General features: G+C 31.5%; 1 protein-coding gene across 7 annotated transcripts in view; it reads left to right on the top strand.

The window, feature by feature from the left end:
- PCDH9 (protocadherin 9) overlaps nt 1-21,148 on the top strand; it is a 1,054,104-nt gene that overhangs the window by 502,031 nt on the left and 530,925 nt on the right. For 4 of the 7 annotated variants that reach the window (XM_074299222.1, XM_074299219.1, XM_074299225.1 and 1 more), the window contains one exon: nt 9,261-9,326. The exons of the other annotated variants lie outside the window; for them this stretch is intronic. In XM_074299222.1, the coding sequence (XP_074155323.1) occupies nt 9,261-9,326 (66 nt within the window). The remainder of the gene's footprint in view (nt 1-9,260; nt 9,327-21,148) is intronic. 7 annotated transcript variants of the gene reach the window in all.

Genomic DNA, 21,148 nt, shown 5'->3' with positions numbered 1-21,148 from the left:
ATCTATATGTGAGGAATACATTTAAATCTGTCCCATGCATTTCAAGTGTAGTATCTCTTCTGTAGGATCAATCATCCCTCCTTCAGCTTTGTAAGATAATAGGGATGTCTGGCCCTCCTGTGGCCAATGTCACTGTTTGGTCATTCCTCAAAAAAATGAACTCAATATAGGGAAGAAATGTTGAAGTTGTCTTAGAGTATTTTCACATTTTCTATTAGCATGTTAGAGAGAAAGAGACTTCACCTACTTTTTTTCTTATCCCCAGGTATAATGGAAATAATGTTATTTATCAATATGACTTTGAAAATATTATGAAGTATTTATAATATTAACATGATTGATTTCAAGGTAATAGGTTCTTGTCCTGTTTTGTGAGGGAAAAAAAAAAGTTCTATCTTAATATCAAACACTTTTCCACATCTGATCAATGATAAAACTTTAGCTCGAGCCAGGCAGAATCAAAATTTAGATTTGGAAGGGATTTTAATATCATTTGACCTAAAGATTTCATTTTATCTATGGAAATAATGAAAACCAGACACATTCACTGTGTAGCCTAGGTTAGCATGGGTAATGCTTATGTTTAACATAGCATCAAGATTCACATACAGTTGTTAATCAGCTGTTGCTTCCATTCTAGCTCATAAATAAGAACTTTTACTATTATTTAAAAAAAAAAAACATAGAAAAAGGTTCATTAAATTTTATTAGTCATTAGACATCAGTTTTGAATAAATCTATTAGATTATAACTTGGGCAAAGGCTTTAAAAGAGAAGGGTAAATGCTGAACGTGAAAAAAATGAATGTATGAGGGGAAAGGAAGGTATTATTATAGATGGAGAAAGGGGTATACAAAAGAGAACTCAGGGAATCCGAAGACAAACTTTGGCAATTTTAATTTGAGTTATTCATTGATGATAGTAAATTTTCAATAAAACTCTCCAACCCACAGGTAATAGTTTACAGTTATTATCTCCTATATGGTATTTATTAATAAAAAGAGATTCACAGAGAATGGAAAACTTTATCGTGTACATAAACCAAATTAGTTTTAAAATAAACCCTGAATGGAACCTTTGAATCTTGAGCTCCAGTTCTTGCTTTGGTCAAACAATCATGTATAACATTTATTCATCATACCTGTTTAAGTATATATAATGAGCATATCTATTCCTTTTGGAGTATATTCCCTGCCTTCAAGGAATGACATGATTCTCATATGAATGTTTAAAATTAGACATTTTGTGGTATCTAGAAAGTTATGAGAGTTGATTTTCATATATGAGTGTACCTTTTGGTGAGTTTTGAAATGTGATCAACATTTCAGTGTAATATAGTTGAAAGATAGTTTAAATGTTTTTCTCAAAGGATTTGCAGTTTTTAATTATTATGAATTTGTCAGCGACAGACCTTTTTTTATGCTGATGATTTTCATCTCTACTTATCTAGCCCTAACTTCTCTCCTGCATTTCTAACTGTACATAGGATTTCTCAAACTGAATATTAGTTTAGACATCAGTAACTATATCAGATGTCAAATTGATCGTTAAGTATGACCCCAGCACCCTCCTTTTCCAACAACCTCATGTTTAATAAGGTTCCTCATCACACGTAGTATGAAATATAAATTCTCCAGTATTAAAATCTACATAACCCGGCTCCCTACTATGTTCCCAGCTCTACAGCCATATGTCTTAACCATATATACATACATATATGTATGTAATATATACTATATACTATACACATATATACTATATATATATATACACACACCATACACACACACACACACACACACACACACACACAACACACCACACAACACCATATAACCATATATACTATATTCTATGCCTATTTACTAACTACCTTGTTATTCATCGTACAATGCATTATATTTCCTAACTCTGGACATTCTCACTAATGGTTTCCCATGCCTAAATTCTCATCAACATTATCTCTTCTGACTTCTTTGAATTCTTTCAAGTTTCAGCTAAAAAATTCTTCAAAGAAGTCTTTCCTGAATCCCATTAATCTTAGTAATTTCACTATGTTGAGTTATTTCCATCTATCTTATCTATGTAATAAGTCTTTGTGGAACTTCCTAAGATTGTGGAAGACGCCAAGGTAGAAGATGCTCCTGAGAACTGCTCTCTTTCTTTTTCTGGGGGCACCTTGAGGGACACAATTCCCTTCTCTCCATATGTCCTCAGTCTTTGGGGAGAGGAAGGGACGAGGTTCAAAAGTTAATTCATTTCACTTCAGTAGAATGGGGGAGCCTACATTTCAGGACTCAGGTGTGTTAGGGCTTCCTTGTTAGGCTGGTAGCAACATTTAGCCTAAAACCATATCTCCAAATTTGCTCAAGATTGATCTTCAGAGCTTTTGTACATTGCATCTAGAATGGCAAAGAATAAACAAAATAGGGGGCTTCTTAGGACCACAGGGCTTAAAGGGAAGGGCAAGGGGGCCCTCTTCCCCCATTTATCTTAACACATGATACTTACTTTGTAGATGAACAATATCTTCACCTCTGGATAGAACTGAAAAGAGAATGAATGACTATCTTTGGTGTTTTTAAAGATATAGCTAATTTGGAGGTATCCATATGAAAGAGCCTATTCTCACCTTACCATATAGTAGGGGAATGTAGAGTGATTGGAAACAATTTCTTTACATTTCCTTCACATATGCCTTCCTCTTAGGTGATCTAAGCATGTGTCAGAATCTCATTAAATATAGCTAATTTTTTTCCATAGTTGTTTGCATATTGTCTCATGTATTAGATTGTGAGCTCCTTGAAAATAGGGAAATGCTGTTTTTTTTTTCTCCTTTCCTTATATTTATATGGCTTAGCATAATAAATAATAGGTGCGTAGTAAATACTTGTTGACTGACTAACTGCTCTGTAGAAATGTAGGTTTTATAAATAGGAATAAAAGCAGTTGAATAGATATAGATAATGCTGGTAGCTATATCAATGGCAAATTGGAAATGGAGGAGGACATACTGACATAATAGGCATTCCCAGTGAATTAAAGAAGTTGTCAAAGTCTTTAATTGTGTCTAAAATAGACAGAGGTCATAGTTATATTCTAACCTCCAATGAGCATAGGGCGTGATGCATGCTGTGAATATTGTTTTTTTCATTGGAAATAAAATGTTAGATTACAGCTAAAATGATCCAAACAGTAAATTTGATTATTATTGTTTCCCCTTTTGCCTGTTTTGTCATTGCCTTTTGACATATTCATTCTAATAATTAGTGGTTATTTAGTTTTCCCTTACGGGTTTGTGAACTGTTCCCAACAGTGGGGCACTGACATGTCAAAACTATTGACTAAATAAGACTCAGCACAGTTTTTCATGTTCCCTTTGCTACAGATTGTGTTTATGGAGCCCATTCAATCTCAAATAGCCATATCCATTAAGTCAAGTTTAAACAGAGTTATTTCAGTGTACTAAAAAACAAAAGCAATTTTATGTACTTTTATGGAATGTATTCTCTATAATATAATTCTATATATCCAACTCGATGTCTTCAGTAAGCATGAAGACCTAACTTTGGAGAAATTAGGAATGTGCTCCTTGCACCCTCCAGTTATTGTGAGGAAAGGCAGGTTGGTTAATGGATGAGCATTGACTTGGGTGTCAGGAGAATTGCATTTGCATTGAAGCTCCACAACTATGATAGTGAATTCTTAAATTGTGTTTGATAACATATTTTCACTTGATCAGAGGGACTAATTAATACTCATCTCCATGATTGTTTTCTAAGGCTCAGTTTGTTAAATCCTTGGGAGCTCCCAGTGCTTTTCTAAGTAAGGTCAAGAGAGATTATTTTAATTACAGCAGCATTTATTAAGTGTTTATCACAGTCTGCATTGTAGTTTAGTTCTTAATCTATTTGACATCTACGATATAGAAGGCATTATAAGTTCCTTACACCTACTATAGTGTTTTGCACTGAGTGAAGGCAAAATAAATACTGTTGAATGAATGAATGACTAATTAGATGTTATTATATAGAACAAATTAAGCATCTAAATTATTGGATTTTTTTCATTTTTTCATTGGAATGTTTTGTATTGTGTAAATTTAATCACTATAGAAATTGAAGCATTCTCTTCATGTTGCTTTAAGAAACAGAGTAGAACTAAGAGATGACTATGGGTTAAAAAAACACACCACAATATAATTTTAATGTTTTATAATAATGGCCCATCAAGACCCAGAGATTAGCACATTGTCAGCACTAATGAAATATTAAGGAAGCAATCAATCAAGGCATTGTTACAACCTAACGGTCCCTTGATTTATGATTTGTCTCAGAAAATCTGTCTGTAAGTCAATGTTCTGTATACTGAGTTTTTGCCATACACTCCCATTATAAAATCCATGGCATTTTCTGGTAATAGGCTTCAAGGAATGATATTTAGAATTTGAAGTAAGAAAGAATGATGCTTGGGGAAGAAGGATTTTAAGTTGGGAAAGAATAATGTTTAGGAAGATGATAATAGAGGGAAGAAGGAAGCAAAGGTAGAGGAAGAGATGATTTCTCTTTCCCATTGTAAGTCTCAACCACATATATTTGCTGTCTCGTCTTTCGTGTTTATGTAGCTTCCTAAGTGGCACAGGATATTATAATTTCAGAGGTCCTATTTCAGGAGACATAATTCAGTTTAATCCAACAAGCAATAATTGCATTTGTACTTTTCCAAAACAGATTATTATTCTATAGATCCTAAGGGAAATAGAATTTATGGAATTTTGGTTCTTGACTTCATAGAGTGTACAACCTAATAAAAGATCACCATAATGCAAAAATAGTATTTGCAACAATAGCCATTGTTGATTATGGAGATAGAAATTAGGAAAAGTTGTGGTATTTTGGTTGATCTTTAAAAGTAGGTAGTATTTAAGAGATGAAGAGAAGAATAGAAGCATATTCTTAGGTTAGTGAACTAGGAATATATGATATGGGCCATGTCTGGAGTAGAAAATATTCTCTTTGGATCCTGGGTCCAATACAAGACAGAAAGTAGCATGAGAAAGATTGGAAAGGTAGAGTTAAAGAGTTTGGGGAAATTCTTGAATGCATAATCCAGGTGGTTTACCTTGAGAGCCTATAGGAAGATAGTAACAATGGGAATAAAGGAGACATAAGAGATTTGCTTTTGCAGAATCAAGAGAACTTGATGATCAATTGTTTGTGACAGGTGAGGGAAAAGGAAGAGTCAAAATCTAAAAGCAAGTCTTTGAATATGGGAAGCTCAATGGAGATACTGACAGAAATAATAAAGTCTGAAGAAGGGGTAGAGTTAGAAGAAAAAATAATAAGCTCAGTTTGGGACCCATCGAGGTTTAGTAACAAAAATATATTCTTGAGCTTTTTAAGAGAAAAGGGGACATTAAATATATTCTAGTCCAATATTCTTTATTTATAGAAGTATAATACTGAGTTCATAGAAGTCAATGCCTTGATGATTATTACAAAGGTTGTAAGTAGCAGATCTGGAATTCAAACTTAATAGTGATTGATGGGGATCTAGTGGCCGTCAGAGAGTTGTGAGAATACACTTTTAATTGACACTGGTCCTTAATGAAAGAATTCACAAACCCAAAGAGTTTTAGGTGACAAAAATGGAAGTTTATTGTTGGATGAGAAGTTAGTTTTACTAAGAGACTGACTTCCTAGTGACAAAGTTCTGTTAGCAAAATGGAGGCTGGCACTAAGAGAATGTCTTCCCAGCGGGCAGGGTCCTGACAGGCAGCTATACCAAGGGACAAGGCTTAGTCCTGCTTTGGGCATTCTGCAAAGAAATGTGTTTAGAAATATCCTTTAATAGGGAATCTTGAGTCTCTGTTGAATAGAAAGCCAAAATTCCCAGGTCTAGATCTCCAATTGAATGGAAATCACTTTTTGAAAGCTTCTGGAATTTGGAATTTCCTGAAAAGGGTCTGCATTCCCAAAAGGATCTGCATTCTCTCAGATCAAAAGGGGACATAATTTCAGAGTGATAATTTTACAGATTAAAGGGAACACAATTTCACACCCCTGTCACTGATGAATCTAAATTCATCCTTCTAATGAGTCCCAATATATGAAAAAGAACTCACCTTTATAGACATTCACAAAAGTCCAAATGGTCAGATTCTAGCACAATGGTTCTTTTATCTTTATGATACCTATTTATGTCCAATTTGAGAATGGCATTCTGACAATGATCACCCAAAAAGTAGCAAAGAGGGAAATATATTTGGTTTCTTATTTACCTGGTATTATTTTTAGTGAAATGCTCCATAAAATTGATATTCATGTAAAAAAGAAAGAAAAAACCTTTTATACATGGTATTTGGATATCCTACGCAATTATTACTGGTAGTATAAAAAATTATAACAATTATCTATTTTCTAAATAGTGAACTATTATATGAAATTGAAGGAAAAATAATTTCTTCAGATCATTCATTTATTGGAAGGTGTAATTCAGTCACTCATGCTCTTAGGATAATAGTATATCTGCTATCTAGATGGGAGGAAAACCCTCCTATTTGAGGGGGGGGAGATAAACCCCTAATTTAGTAGAGGGGACAACCACTAGCTTTGGAAGCATAAATCTGTCTCTGATTTTTTTTTTACCTAAGTGATCTTGGGCAAGTAACTTAATCTCTCTGATTCTCAATTTTCTCATTGTAAAAGGAAAGATTTGGAATAACTATCTGAAGTTCCTTTTAGTTCTACAGTTATATAACTGATTGTCACTCGTGGTGAAGGCATAGTTTAGATACTTACCACAGACTAACCTTGAATAGACAAAGTACTACAAAAGGAGAAAAAAATAACTTTTTTTTTTGCCTTTTAGAGGTGGTTTCTTTTCATTAGAACCTTGAAAACAAAACAGGAAGGATTTCAGTAGAGGAAGATTTGAGAGGAATACATCTCTGGAGCAGAAAATTACAGAGATTAAAGGCAGGAGCCTCATTTCATTGATGTAGGTGGAAGAAAGTCATATAAAATATTTACTAGCCAGATAGAATAGCATATAATACACTAGAGACCTCTGAAAAAATTTCTTAATTGTTCTCTGGAAATCTCTCTTAAAAGATTTATTTTTTTCTGTGAATATTATTAGTAGAATATGAAACTTACAGTCTTCTTTTAGTATATTTTATGCCATCACACTCCTCAATTTAGAAGAATTCTTTTAAATGCTTTCACATTTCAGTTCCTGTAAATTTCCATTAAAATTCCATGTATTTTTATATCCTTTCATCCCTTATATATAGGTGATTTTTCCAATTTCATTCTCTTATAGTAATTTCCTGAGTAGTTTTGCAATTTGATATACATCTCCACATAGGGTTATTGTGAATTGTCAAGTTTTGCTATTTCATTCATTTTTCTATTTTTATGTTTTCTATAAGTATGCTTGATGTAGTCAGGAATTTTGCTTACCATTCACTGTAGTGTTTAGTATTTTTTTTAAAAATTTAAATATTAGTTGAACTATTTCTAGAAATAGGTACTTGGGAGTAAAATATCAAAGAAAGGAAACTCCTCTGTTGACAGCATACAATTTAAGAGCATTTCTCAAATACTTCCTATTCCTTTGTTATTCTTGTAGTTTTAAGTTCTTTGAGCAAAGGTACAAGGCTTCATATTCAAAGGGTAATAGAAGAATCAAAAATGGATTTCTGTTGGTTTAGTGCAGTTATTCTTTGAAAATAGCAGGTTGGGAAAAGTAGATTTTCCTTAAGTCCATCCAATATTTCAGTTCAGATAAAAGGAACTCTTTTTTGGTTGGGTGGGGTAAGGTGGTTGTAGACATAGTATTTCAAAGCTTTAAAAACTGTGCTGTTAATATTAGAATAAAGAGCACATGGAAGATGAGAGAGAAATTATCTGGTTGTATTCTTTGAAACAGAGTTCAGCTCCTTGTAGAAGTTTCTCATTTTGAGGGCTAATATTTTCAGATATTTCCCATTACTATGTTCTAATCCCAGAGAAGGTGATCAGTCCTGAACAAAATATCAACAAACTTCTTGAATAGAGAATTAAAATAATTTTACTTAAATTATGATGTACCAGAATGAGAAAGAAATGACATATATGTCTCTAATAAGAGAATATGAATTCAGTGTATTTTTTTCAGTAAAATGGGATCCTGAATGAATTGATAGGTTATAGAATCCCATAAAGGAATAATGAAAATTTATTTATTTTATTTATTTTATGGGTTTTTTGTTAAATTTTCAGTCTTCCAGTGAAGTGGAAAGTTTTAATTGTCGCCCTGTGTTTTAAGACACCACTCAGCAGCATGAGTGATATTTATCATAATCAGAGTTTAAATATATTTATAATTACCTGTTATCATATAGGCTATAAATAAGCCACATACATGTCTTTCTGTTAATCTTTTATCTAAAATTGCATGACTAATGTGAATTATGAAGTTGCTTAATATATTTTAAATGTTTTAAATATGAAATATTGAGAGACATAGATCCTTTTACAATAGATGAAAGAAATTCTTATACTGAAAAGCAGGATACAAAATCGCTTGCAGGAAAGATATTAATAATTCACATTTAAATACTATTTTAAAATTTTATGAAATATTTTCCTCATAACAATTCTAAAAGGTACATGATACAGAAAATAGAGGCTCAGATAACTTAGTTGAGTGGTTATATATTTAAGTCTTGGAATTGGAACTCAGAACTCATTATTCTGCTCTTCCATGACATACTATATTTCCCCTGAAACTTATATCCCCAAGGAGGATTCAAGCTCCCAAATAGTACTTTTATCAACTAGTGAAAGATCAGCAACATCTTTAAATATTCTAAAGATATTGTAAGACTGATTAATTTAATCTAAAAACGTATAGTGTGATAGAAATTTATATTTGTGATGCAGAACAATAAAAAAATGAAACCTTGATGTCAGTGGAAGATATTGCGTTGCATATACAGTGTTGGAGCAACCTAGTCATACAGACAGCATGATTAGTTGATGTGAAATTATAAGTGTTTTTTTAAATGTTTAATATTTTCAAATTCTCTGTGAGTTAGAAAGTTTTTTTTTCTTTCAAATAATTGTAATTTCAATTCCCAAATGATACATGTTCATTGAAGAGGTACATATTTGTAACTTTTGAATTTTATTCTATTAGCCAGTGAGGTAAAAGACAGCAGAAGTGTTAAAGCATAAGTGACCCATCTTTTTATTAAAATATTACTTGCTTTTTAGGAACTGAATTATGGAGATATGCCGAAGTACTTGTGGGAGATTTGGGTACCTGAAAAACCATGGGTGGTAAGATATCAGATCAATTTAAAGAAAAAAAAATTAAAAACATTCATAAAAGCAAATAATGTATTTTTTAAAAAGTTAGACACTCAAGGAAGAATCACCTTTACATACAAAATATCATAGTCTTAAAACCATAGGTATAACACTATGAATTTGTTTATGATCTCTGAGAAAGAAGGGATAGAATTCTAAAACTTTTTTTTAATATTTTATTTCATTTGCTTGCCAAGACAATGTTAGCATTCATTTTTTACAAGATTCTGAGTTCCAAATTTTTTCCCTCTCTCCCTCCCTTCTTACAAAAATACTAGGTTATAGGTTCCTATATATGTTATCATGAAAAAAAATTCTATATTAATCATGGTTGTGAAAGAAGAAACACACAAAATAGGGAAAAAAACACAAAAATAATTAAGTAAGTGAAAAAATACACATCAATTTGCATTCAGGGTCCATCAGTTCTTTATTTCTGGATAGCTTTTTCCCTTGCAAGGCCTTTGTGTTTGTCTTGAATCATTGGGTACTGAGAAGAACTTCATAATTGATCATCATACAATGTTGCTGATACTATGTTACAATGATTTTATGGTTCTACTCATTTCAAACTGGATCAATTTGTATAAATTTTTCCAGATTTTTTAGATTTCTTCCTGTTCATCACTTCTTATTGCACAAAGTATTTTATTAGATTCAAGTACCATAGTTTGTTCAGCCATTCCCCAACCAATGCACATCACTTTAATTTCTCATACTTTGACACCAACAGAAAGAGTTGCTATGACTACCTTTGTACATATAGATCCTTTGCTGGTTTTATATGATTTCTTTGCTATATAGAACTAGTAATAATATTAGTAGTGAAATAGTCAAATCAATATTTCTGAGTCAAAGAGTATGCACAGTTTGGTCACCTTTTAGTCATAGTTCCAAATCAATTTCCAGAATGGTTGTATCAGTTCAGTATTAGACCAACGATTCATTAGTGTCCCAATTTCCCACCATCCTCTCCAACACTTATCTTTATTCTTTTTTTCTATATTAGGCAATCTGATAGGTGTGAGATAGAACCTCAAAATTGAGTTAATTTACATTTCTTTAATAAAATGTGATTTTAATATAGTTATCTTTGTAAATTTAACTCAGTTCTCTCTCTCTCTCTCAATATATATATATATATATATTGAGAGAGATATATATATATGTATATATATATATATATATATATATATATATATATATAAGAAATGAGGCCTTTGTTAGAGACACTTGCTATAAAAATTGTTTCCCAGATTTCTACTTTCCTTCTAATCTTAGTTGTAGTGGTTTGATTTGTACAAAAGATTTTTGATTTAATAGGGTTAAAATGATCTAATCCTATTTTGTAATGCTTTCTAGTTCTTCTTTAGTCATGAATTCTTTCCTTCTCCATATATTGGACAGGTAAACTATTTCTTGTTCTGTTTTGCGAATGATGCACCTTTTAAATGTAAGTCATTCACCCATTTTGATTTTATCTTAACATATGCTGTGAGCTATTAGTTGATACTTGGTTTGTGTCCTATTGTTTTCCATTTTTCCCAGCAGATTTTGTCAAAGAGTGAATTTTTAATCCCCAAAACTGGGGTATTTTAATGATCACTGCTTTATAATATAGTTTGAGATCTGTTATTGCTAGGTTACCTTCCTTTGTATTTTTTCCCATTTCTTCCCTTGATATTCTGTTCTTCCATATGATTTTTTTTGTTATATTTCTATCTCTATCAAATAATTTTTGGTAGTTTGGCATTACAAAGAATAATTTGTTTAGGCAGAATTGTCATTTTTATTATATTGGCTCAATTTACCCTTGATAATTATCAATTAATATTTTTCCAAATATATCTCACTTTTTATGTGTGTGAAAACTATTTTGTTAATTGTGTTTATTTAGTTCCTGTATTTGTCTTTGCAGATAGACTTCCAAATATTTTATTTTGTTTAGTTAATTTGAATGGGATGTTTTTTGTTTCTGGACTTTGTTGGTCATATAAAGAAATGTGGGTGATTTATGTATGTTTATAGTATATCCTGAAACTCTTATAAAGTTGTTAATAATTTCAGGTAGTTTTTTAGTTGATTCACTACGGTTCTCTAATTTTACCATCATATCATCTGTAAGGAGTGATACTTTTGTTTCCTCTTTGCCTATGCTAATTCCTTCAATTACTAAATTCTAGTACTACATTCAATAATAATGGTGATAATGGGCATTCTTGTTTTATCTTGATCTTATCCTTATTACTGATAATGCTTGCTGATAATTTTGGACAGATACTGTTTATCATTTTAAGGAACACTTTTTATTCCTATGCTCTCTAGTGGTTTTAATAGAATTAGGTACTGTATTTTGTCAAAAGCTTTTGCAGTATATATTGAGATAATCATATGATTTGTTGGTTTGGTTTATTGATAAATTCAGTTGTGTTGATAGTTCTTCTAATTAAACAAACCCATATTCCTGGTAATCCACCTGGTCATAGTGTATTATCCTGACAATATATTGCAGTAATTCTGTTCCCTGTATTTTGTTCAGAATTTTTACATTGATAATCATTAGGGAAATTGGCCTTTAATTTCTTTCTCTATTTTAACTCTTTCTGGTTCAGGTATCAGCACCATATTTGCATCATGAAAGAAGTTTGGTAGGGTTCTTTTTTCACCTATTTTCCAAATATTTTATGTAGTAATAGAATTAATTATTCTTTAAATGTCTGGTGGAAAATAATCATGAACCTATCTCTCCCTAGAGTATTTTTTTCTTCTTTTTCCTGAAAAATTCCTTAATGTCTTACTCAGCTTCTTTTTTTTTCTAAAATGGGATTATTTAAGTATTCTTTTCCCTGATATCTTAGTCTAGGTAATTTATATTTCAATACAATTTAATTTTGCTTAGATTCTCAGATTTATTGGTTTATAGTTGAACAAAATTTTCTTAATGATTGCATTCATTTCTTCTTTATTAGTGGTGATTTCACGCTTTTCATTTTCACTACTTTGCATTTGGTTTTCTTTTTTTTTACATCAAATTAACAAATGGCTTATTTATTTTATTATTTTTCATTAAATATTTTCTCAAATTATTTAAAAACTTAATAGGTTTTTTATTTTCAGTGTTATGAATATTATTTTTAATTATTAGGATTTCCAATTTGGTGCTCAGATGGGGATTTTTCATTTGTTTTTTTCTAGTTTTTTTTTTTTTAAGTTTCATGCTCAATTAATTGATCTATTTTTTTTCATTTTGTTAATATAAGAATTTAGAGAAATAAAATTTCTACAAGAACTAATTTGTCTGCATACTTAATTTTGGTATGTTGATTCATTGTTGTAACTCTCTTTAATAAAATAAATGATGGTTTCTGTGATTTGGTCTTTGACCCACTTTTTCTTTAGGATGAGATTATTAATTTCCAATTAGTTTTTAATCTATTTTTCTACTGTTCTTTGTTGAATGTAATTTTAATTGACTTATGTTCTTAAAAGAATACCTTTAATATTGCTGCCTTTCTAGATTTGATGTTTGATGTTTTTGCCCTATTACATGGTCAACTTTTTGTGTAGATACTATGTGTTACTGAGAAAAGATATATTTCATTCTGTTCCCATTCTCTCATTTAGTTTTTTTACAAAATACTAGTATATCTAACTTTTCTAATATTCTATTCATCTCCTCAATTTATTTTATTTATTTTTGGATTAGATTTATTGAGTTCTGAGAGGGGACAGTTGAAGTTCCCCCAATAGTATAATTTTGTTTAATTAGTTTAGGTTTTCCTCATTTAATTTTAAACAATTTGGATACTCTACCACTTGGTGCAGGTATGTGCGACATCTTCCCCCCCCCCCCCATACACACACACATACACACACACCAGATATCAGAAAGATATAGTTCTCTCAGGAGATCATTATATATGGTGACAACAAGATTATACAATGGTCAATTCTAATGGATATGGCTCTTTTCATTATTGAGATATTGATGCCAGTTCTAATGACCTTGTGATAAAGAGAGCCACCTACACCCAGAGAGAGGATTGTAGAAACTAATTGTTGATCACAACACAGTATTTCTACTCTTTTTGTTGTTGTTTGCTTGCATTTTTTTCTCATTTGTTTTTCTTTTTGATCTGATTTTTCTTGTGCAGCAAGATAATTGTATAAATATGTACATATATATATACATATATATATATATACTGGATTTAACATATATTTTTAACATGTTTAACATATATTGTATTGCTTGCCATCTAGGGGAGGGAATAGGGGGAAGAGAGGGAAAATTTGGAGCACAAGGTTTTGCAAGGATCATTGTTGAAAAATTATCTATGCATTTGTTTTGAAAATAAAAAGCTTTAATTAAAAAAAAAAAACAGAAAAAAAAAACATACAGTTCTCTTCCTTATCTCTTTTTAATTAGGTCTGTTTCTTTGTGTACATTGAGATTAGGATTGTTACCCTGAATTTTTTTTTCCTATTTTAGCTGAAGCATAATACATTCTACTGTAGCCTATTTCCTTTACCCTTTGTGTGTTTTTGCTTTGACTGTGTTTATTGGAAGCAAGATATTGGAGGATTCTGATTTTTGATCTACTTTGCTATCAACTTCTTCTTTATGGGAGAGTTCATACTTTTCACATCCAGGGTTATGATTACTACTCATATATTTCCCTCCATCCTATTCTTCCTTCTGTGACCTCTTTCTTCTTTCACTCTTTCCCTCCTCAGTAGTGTTTTGCTTCCATCTACTATCTACTCTGATCAATCCTTTCATCTGTCATTACTCTCCAAACTTTAATTAATATCCTTATCTTACACATTTTTGTTGGATAGCATTTCTTTATTCGACTGATTATGTATATTATTCCCTCTTTTTTTCTCAATAATATTTTATTACTCATAAAGATAGTTTTCAATATTCATTTTTATAAGATATTGAGTTCCAAATATTTTCTCTCTCCCTCTCTTGCCTTCCTCCTCCCCAAGATAGCAAGTAGTTTGATATGGATTATACACAATTATTTTAAACTTTTTCCCTATTAGTCATTTTGGAACAGAACTAAAGGGGAAAAAGCACAAGAAAGAAAAAGAAAACAAGCAAAAAAGGTAAAGATAGTATGCTAAGATATGTATTCAGATTCCATGGCTCTCCCTCTGTATGTGGATGGCTTTTCCATCCCAAATCTGTTGGAAATGCTGAATAGTTTTCTTGATAATTCTTGAAAGATCCAGGTCTTCCTTTTGATTATGGCTTTCTGATACTCCAGTGGTTTTAGTGGTCTCTCCTTGGCCTATATTTTTTCATTTTCGTTGTTTTTCTCATAAGGTGTTTTATATTGTCTTCTATTTTTTTTTCATTCTTTTGAATTTGTGTGATCAATTCTTGATATCTCATAGAGTCATTAATTTCCACTTTCCCAATTCTAACTTTTAAGGTATTATTTTCCACAATTAGCTTTTTGTACCTTCTTTTCAATTTGACTAATTTTAACTCTTTAAGGGATAGTTTTCTTCAGTGGATTTTTATATCTCATTTTCAGTTTGGCCAGTTCTACTTTTTAAGCAGTTTTCCAAAGGTGTCCATTCTTCTTTTTTTTCCCCAGAATCCCCTTTCATTACTCTTGTTTTTTCCCCAATTTTTCTTGTGCTTCTCTTATGTGATTTTTTTTAGCTCTTCCTTGCGTCCTTTCTGAGGTTGAGACAATTTTCCATTTAAGGGGGTTGCCCATAGGTGTTTTTGCATCATTATTCTCTTTTGAGTTTGTATCTTAATCTTCCCTGTCACCATAGTAATTTTCTAAACTCAGATCCTTTTTTCCCTTCTTTTTCTGGACTTTTCCCTTCCTTTTAAGCTTGGGGTTGCCGGATCTGGCTGTTTACCTAATGTTGCACTGATGCCTCTGAGGCTTGCAGGGACACTTGTCTGGTGCTGTGCTGAGCATTGCTAGAAGTTGTAGAAGCCCTGGAAGCTTACCTGGAGCTGAAATGGGATGCTAGCATTGGTATCTGACATGTATTGAGGCCATTGGAGTATGTATGTGTTTCCCATGGCTACACTGAAGTACCCAGAGGTCTGACCACTGAAGATTGCCTCTTTGCCCAGGGCAATGCTGAAGCAAGTAGCACTTCTTTTTTTTAATTTATTTTTATTAATTTTATAATTATAATTTTGATAGTATATATGCATGTGTAATTTTTTTATAACATTATCCCTTCTATTCATTTTTCCAGATTTTCCCCTCCCTCCTTTTACTCCCTCCCCTAGATAACAGGCAATCCCATACATATTACATGTGTTACAGTATAACTTAGATACAATATATGTGTGTAAATCTAATTTTCTTGTTGCACGTTAAGTATTGGATTCCGAAGGTGTAAGTAACCTGGGTAGATAGACAGTAGTGCTAACAGTTTACATTCAATTCCCAGTGTTCCTTCTCTGGGTGTAGTTGTTTCTGTCCATCATTGATCAGCTGGAAGTGAGTTGGATCTTCTTTATGTTGAAGATATCCAGCAAGTAGCATTTCTCAGAGCTGGAGTCTGCCTGTTCCCCTCCATAAGTTTAAGCACATGGAGAGTTGGCTTGCCTGCTCCACTGCTCTGGGGCTCAGAATCTTCTCCTGGTTTGCTGAAATGGCACTTACTGCTGGCTTGCTAGGACATTTCCTGTCCTGAACTGTTCTCCCCTTTTACCCAAGTGAGACAAGATTTTTCTTGCTGATCTTCTAAGTGTCTTAGGCTTTAAGACTTTTTCCCTGTCTTTTTGCTTGTTCTTATGTTTTAGGATTTGTTTCAGGGGGGGTGTGCTACTTTATGGTTATTTGGAGGAGAATATGGGAGAGTTATGGCTATTTCTTTCTTATATTACCATCTTAGCTCTTAGAAATTGAAGCTTTATTTTAAATATAGAGAAAATGATGGATTGTTTCAAATGTATTTCTAGCAGAGTTCAAAAGTACTTTCATGTGGATTATTTTATGAAGTCCTTTAGTAGCTTTAAAAACATAGTTGATAAGTATTTTCTAAGTGAGGATGTAATCAAATGTATTTTCTTATTGTTCTTTTCTTTATCTATTTTGAAGGAAACTTGCAGCCAAAACTTTTATCTCTACAATTTCAAAGCCTGCTTTTAAAAATCATCATAATTAAGTAATATGTATAAACATTCATGCATATAAAATGTTTATTGTATATGTAGATGGAATTGATTGCATCTTTAAAGCTTCCTTTTAATAAGTATTGCCAATACATCTTATTGAGAATGTTTTAATCAGTCACAGTATTGCCCAAGATATCCAGTGACAAAAATCACAATTTCTACTCACTACAAGACAGGTATTAATGTGTCCAATAATGTCTAGGTCAGCTCATTTTTCTATGAAGTGCTCAAAAAAATGCTTAATTTCCTTTCATTGGTCTTTTTTTCTCAATGACTATGCCAGTGCATATATGAAAACAAAGGAAAGGACAAGTAGTCAAATCATCAATCAATTTTATGGCAATTTATTGTTTTATTCAGTTCTTAAAGCACATCCTTTCTTTGCTTTTCATATGTACCTCAGGCAGAACAACTGAAGACTGATACTTGAAAAGCTAAACTGGTGAAATATTTACCAGAAGACTATGACTTCTTATGCTATTCAATCATAGAAACAGTTGTATAGCATTAGGAACCTACTAGATATCCTGGGCACTGTAAAACTACTTGGTTTGAAGGCCTCTTATTATTACTTTTTTTTAAATTAACAATACCAACTCACAACTCATGTCTCAACTACTGGTTTGAGAATTCTAAAAATAGAAGTAAATCCAAATCCTTACAGATGGCCAGACTACATCCCTTTTAGTATTTTAGCAGTTAAAATGCATTCAGACTTTTAAAATCTATGGAATCAAAGCTGATTCACTATTTTACAAAATAACTGTTTCAAACAGTTATCCCTTTACAGAAATAATGAAATTTTAAATTTTAAGGAGAAATGAATATTAGGAACATGTAATATAGAATAAAATCTACATAATTAATATTTTTATAAGAGTTTTGGCATTTTGTAGTTTTTTTTTAAATCCTGTCCTAAATAAGTGCCCAATGAACTATATTTAGTTCAGTGGAAGCTTTTATGGACTGGTGGGAAACATATTTTTTTTGAATTATCTATATGTGTTTACACGATGGACTATAATAGTCCCAAAGGAAGCATTATGGTCCATCTAGTCAATAATCCATGTTTTAAAGTCCCTAAATACATGAATGCTATTATCAGCCATCATTTTACTGATCTGCATTTTAAGAAGCATCTAAATACATATTTGCCAGCTTAATTTGAGTCTTGAAAGGTCCCTAAGTGTTTATTTACATGATAGACTATCCTGACATTGCAACAACTGACCTTTCATATACTTTTATGATTGCTTTTTATTTCTTTGAGAATTAAACACGACGCTACAGGGCACTTTTAAGAGAACATATGAAGTGGTTGGCTTTGCATTTTGCTTCTTGGTGAAGGGTAAATGTTTAAAATATGCTTCAGTTTTGTACTCCCTCATAAGAATGTTTTTCAAATGTTCTTGGACCAAAAATGTATGAACAACTCTAAAGGTTATAAAACTTAACACTTCAATAGGACACATCAAACACATACACGTGCATATACATGTGACAATGTAAACATGTCCATTATGTTGCTTATCTCCATATGTTTGTTTATGTATTTACATGGAATAATGAAGATTTGGGACATAATTTTAAGGATTATGGGTCTGAGTCTCCAAAGTTGTCCCTATATCCTTGATTCAGTGATGTATACTGAAACCCTAATATGTCAATTATGGTCATGTGTTTGCTTAGACATTTTACTCAAGTTAGAGGGGACATTCATAGCCTTTTTTTTTCTTTAAAAAATTTCCAAAACTTAAAGCTCTCATTTAAATTAAAAACCAGATGCTGTTAATGTTGCCACATCCAAGGAATAAAGGAAATAAGACTCTGAAAGTCATAATATCAAACAGGAATGTAGGGGTTTTGTTGTTGTTTTTAAATTCATTCTCCTCAAACCTGCCCTAAGGAAACCATAGATCTATAGGGAAAAAAAAAATTTCTCTGACAGATGGACTTTCAGACTTAGTTTCTTGAAAGTTTAGAGATGAAAATACACTATAACTCCTTCACTAAAGCCACTTTGCTTCAGGCTAGAACATAAACAATGGATCTGTCTTAGACAGCATTTGTTAATCTTTAGTTATTAAAATATAAATATTGATTATTCCATTTTATAAGCCAATCCTATGGAATAGATTTGAGAACAAAATTTTTAGCAAGTCTCCCTCAGGTGCTCCATATGCCATCCTTCCAATGAAAATGATATCCCAGAGAGGTTTTAGCTATTCATAATCCAGATATTTGTGTGTGGATGTATGCTAAAGGTTTTTTGTTCTCTGTTCATGTATATATAAATTGTAGAAATTATTTTCTAAATGTAAAACATTCATTGATACTAAATTTAAGAAAAAGTAGTATGTTACCTTCTAAACATACTTAGTAAAGGTAGTCAGAAATGTTTCCTCTAAGGCACGTAACAAGCATCTAATCATACTTAATGAAGATAGTCAGAAATGTCTCCTTTAGGGCACATAACAAGCGTATAACTAAGTCTACCTGAAAGTTACTCACAGATAGTAATTACTTTCTGTCCTTCAGTAAACTTCATATAGGATAAAGTTGAAATGGCAGTTGATTAATCACAAGAGTGAAAAATAACTGTATTTTTACTTTGACCTACTACATATTTTCTTTCTTGTCTCATTCTGTAATCAGATAATACATATTTCAATATTAAGTTGTTATGATAGACTGAGTTGAGGCAGTATGATATTATGGAAAGAGTACCAAATTTGGAGTGAACAAAGTCCTTGACTTTTCACGATTATTTCCCAACTATCAAAGTAAAAATCAATTGTAGCTTCTATAGCTTATTTGTAGTTTCTATAGCTTAGTTGTAAAGTTGGAAATACTGTAATACCTTCTTTCCAGAAGTCTGAATTCCTGAAAAGTTAGAAGCAATTAAAAAGAGATTATTTCCATTACCATCATATATTTTGAAATTATATATAATAAATATAAAATAAAACTCCAGTGTGTTACCACTATGTAATTTGTGTCCAGTATTAGTTTTTGTTTGTTTGTTTGTTTTTGTTTGTTTTTTTAAGGATATAATGGAATTAATTCTTCTTCTCTTTGCAATAGCAATTCCTGTACTTTTTTGTATTACATTTTAATATGTAATTTTCTTTAGTTATGTTATTAAAACACCCCCAAAATAATTATGAAGCAAATCAAATTACCAACACACATTTTATCTATAGAAGACAAATTCTCAAATTAATAATACTATAAATATACCAATACTAAGCAAGTTATTATTTACATATCCTTAAATAGGCTTTTTTATTTTTACTCAGCAAACTTGCTATCAAATCAGATATGTTCACAATATTCACTGTTGTTTTTTGTTTGTTTGTTTTGTTTTTTGCTTTTTTTCCTTAAAGTTGATCAGTAATAATCTTAAAATCGGATCTGAACTGAATACAAGATTTCTACTTATTTTCCTTTAAAAACAAATCAGTTCACAATTTAAGTTGCTAGTCTTTAACTTGAAGAGTTGCCATTTAAATAAATTCAAGATTCAAGATATAATATACATAAGAATATAGGTAGACACAAGCCTTCTAAGGTGCCATTTTCCCCTGCCTAAATAATATCACTGAAACATCATCTAAAGGTGCATTTTTTTAAACTTGACTGTACTACCCCTAATTAGTATCTTTCAATATAGTATTCTTGATGCTTGTTTTATCCCCTTGTTCTCATACCTACCCTTGGGGATTCCCCAGCTGTTTTGCTGTCCTGTTGAAATTGAAATCTTACTTGTTCCAGGCTGTAACTGATAATGAATCTAACCATTTTATGTTTTTCATGAGACAGATGTACAGCAGAAATACTCAAAAAGAGGCATATGGACCAAACTCCCCTACTGGAGTGAAAATCAGATTCATGGTCTTGAGGCTAATTGTGCTCACAAACATTTGATTATTGCACAAGTAAACTAATATATATTTCGTGATAATTCTTAATGTACTTTTAATTTTTTTGTAGTCATGCACATAAAGATATGTGTAATGATTTGTTTGTATGGTATATTAACATCCATAGGAGGGAAGAACATTTAAATAACTAAGTTCTTGTAAAAATGATATGTGGCTAATCCCTTGTTGTAAATAAATATTTGCCTTACTTAAAAACATCTATGACCATGAGTAAAGGCCAGTATATCTGAATTCCAAAAGTACATTTTACAAGGGAAGATCTTGCAATATCATGCATTTTGCAAGAGAGTTACAGTCTTAGTTAGTACTGAACATTCTTAAGATTAACATGATCTTTCATGATACCAATTTTGACTTTTTAAGGATCTGGGTCTTATATATTTTCCATTGCAGAAGTTAAAAAGTTCATTAATTCAATAAATAGATATCAGATACTTGCTTTGACAAAAGTTCAAAGCTAGTTTTTGCAGAGTATTCAAAAAAGAATTTTTATTATGAGTGACTTTTTTTTTTCAGTTATGTTCAACTCTTTATGATTCCATTTGGGTTTTTTCTTCACAAAGATACTGGAGAGGTTGGCCATTGCCTTCTTTCACAAATGAGGCTCCAAACTGAAAAGGGCTAAGTATCTTGTCCAGAGTCATATACCTAATAAATGTCTAAAGGCCAGATTTGATTTT

Source organism: Sminthopsis crassicaudata, chromosome 3, assembly GCF_048593235.1.
Source record: "Sminthopsis crassicaudata isolate SCR6 chromosome 3, ASM4859323v1, whole genome shotgun sequence".
Classification (NCBI taxonomy): Eukaryota; Metazoa; Chordata; class Mammalia; order Dasyuromorphia; family Dasyuridae; genus Sminthopsis; species Sminthopsis crassicaudata.
The sequence above is the reverse complement of the archived record's forward strand: the minus strand, read 5'-3'. Positions and strand labels throughout refer to the sequence as shown.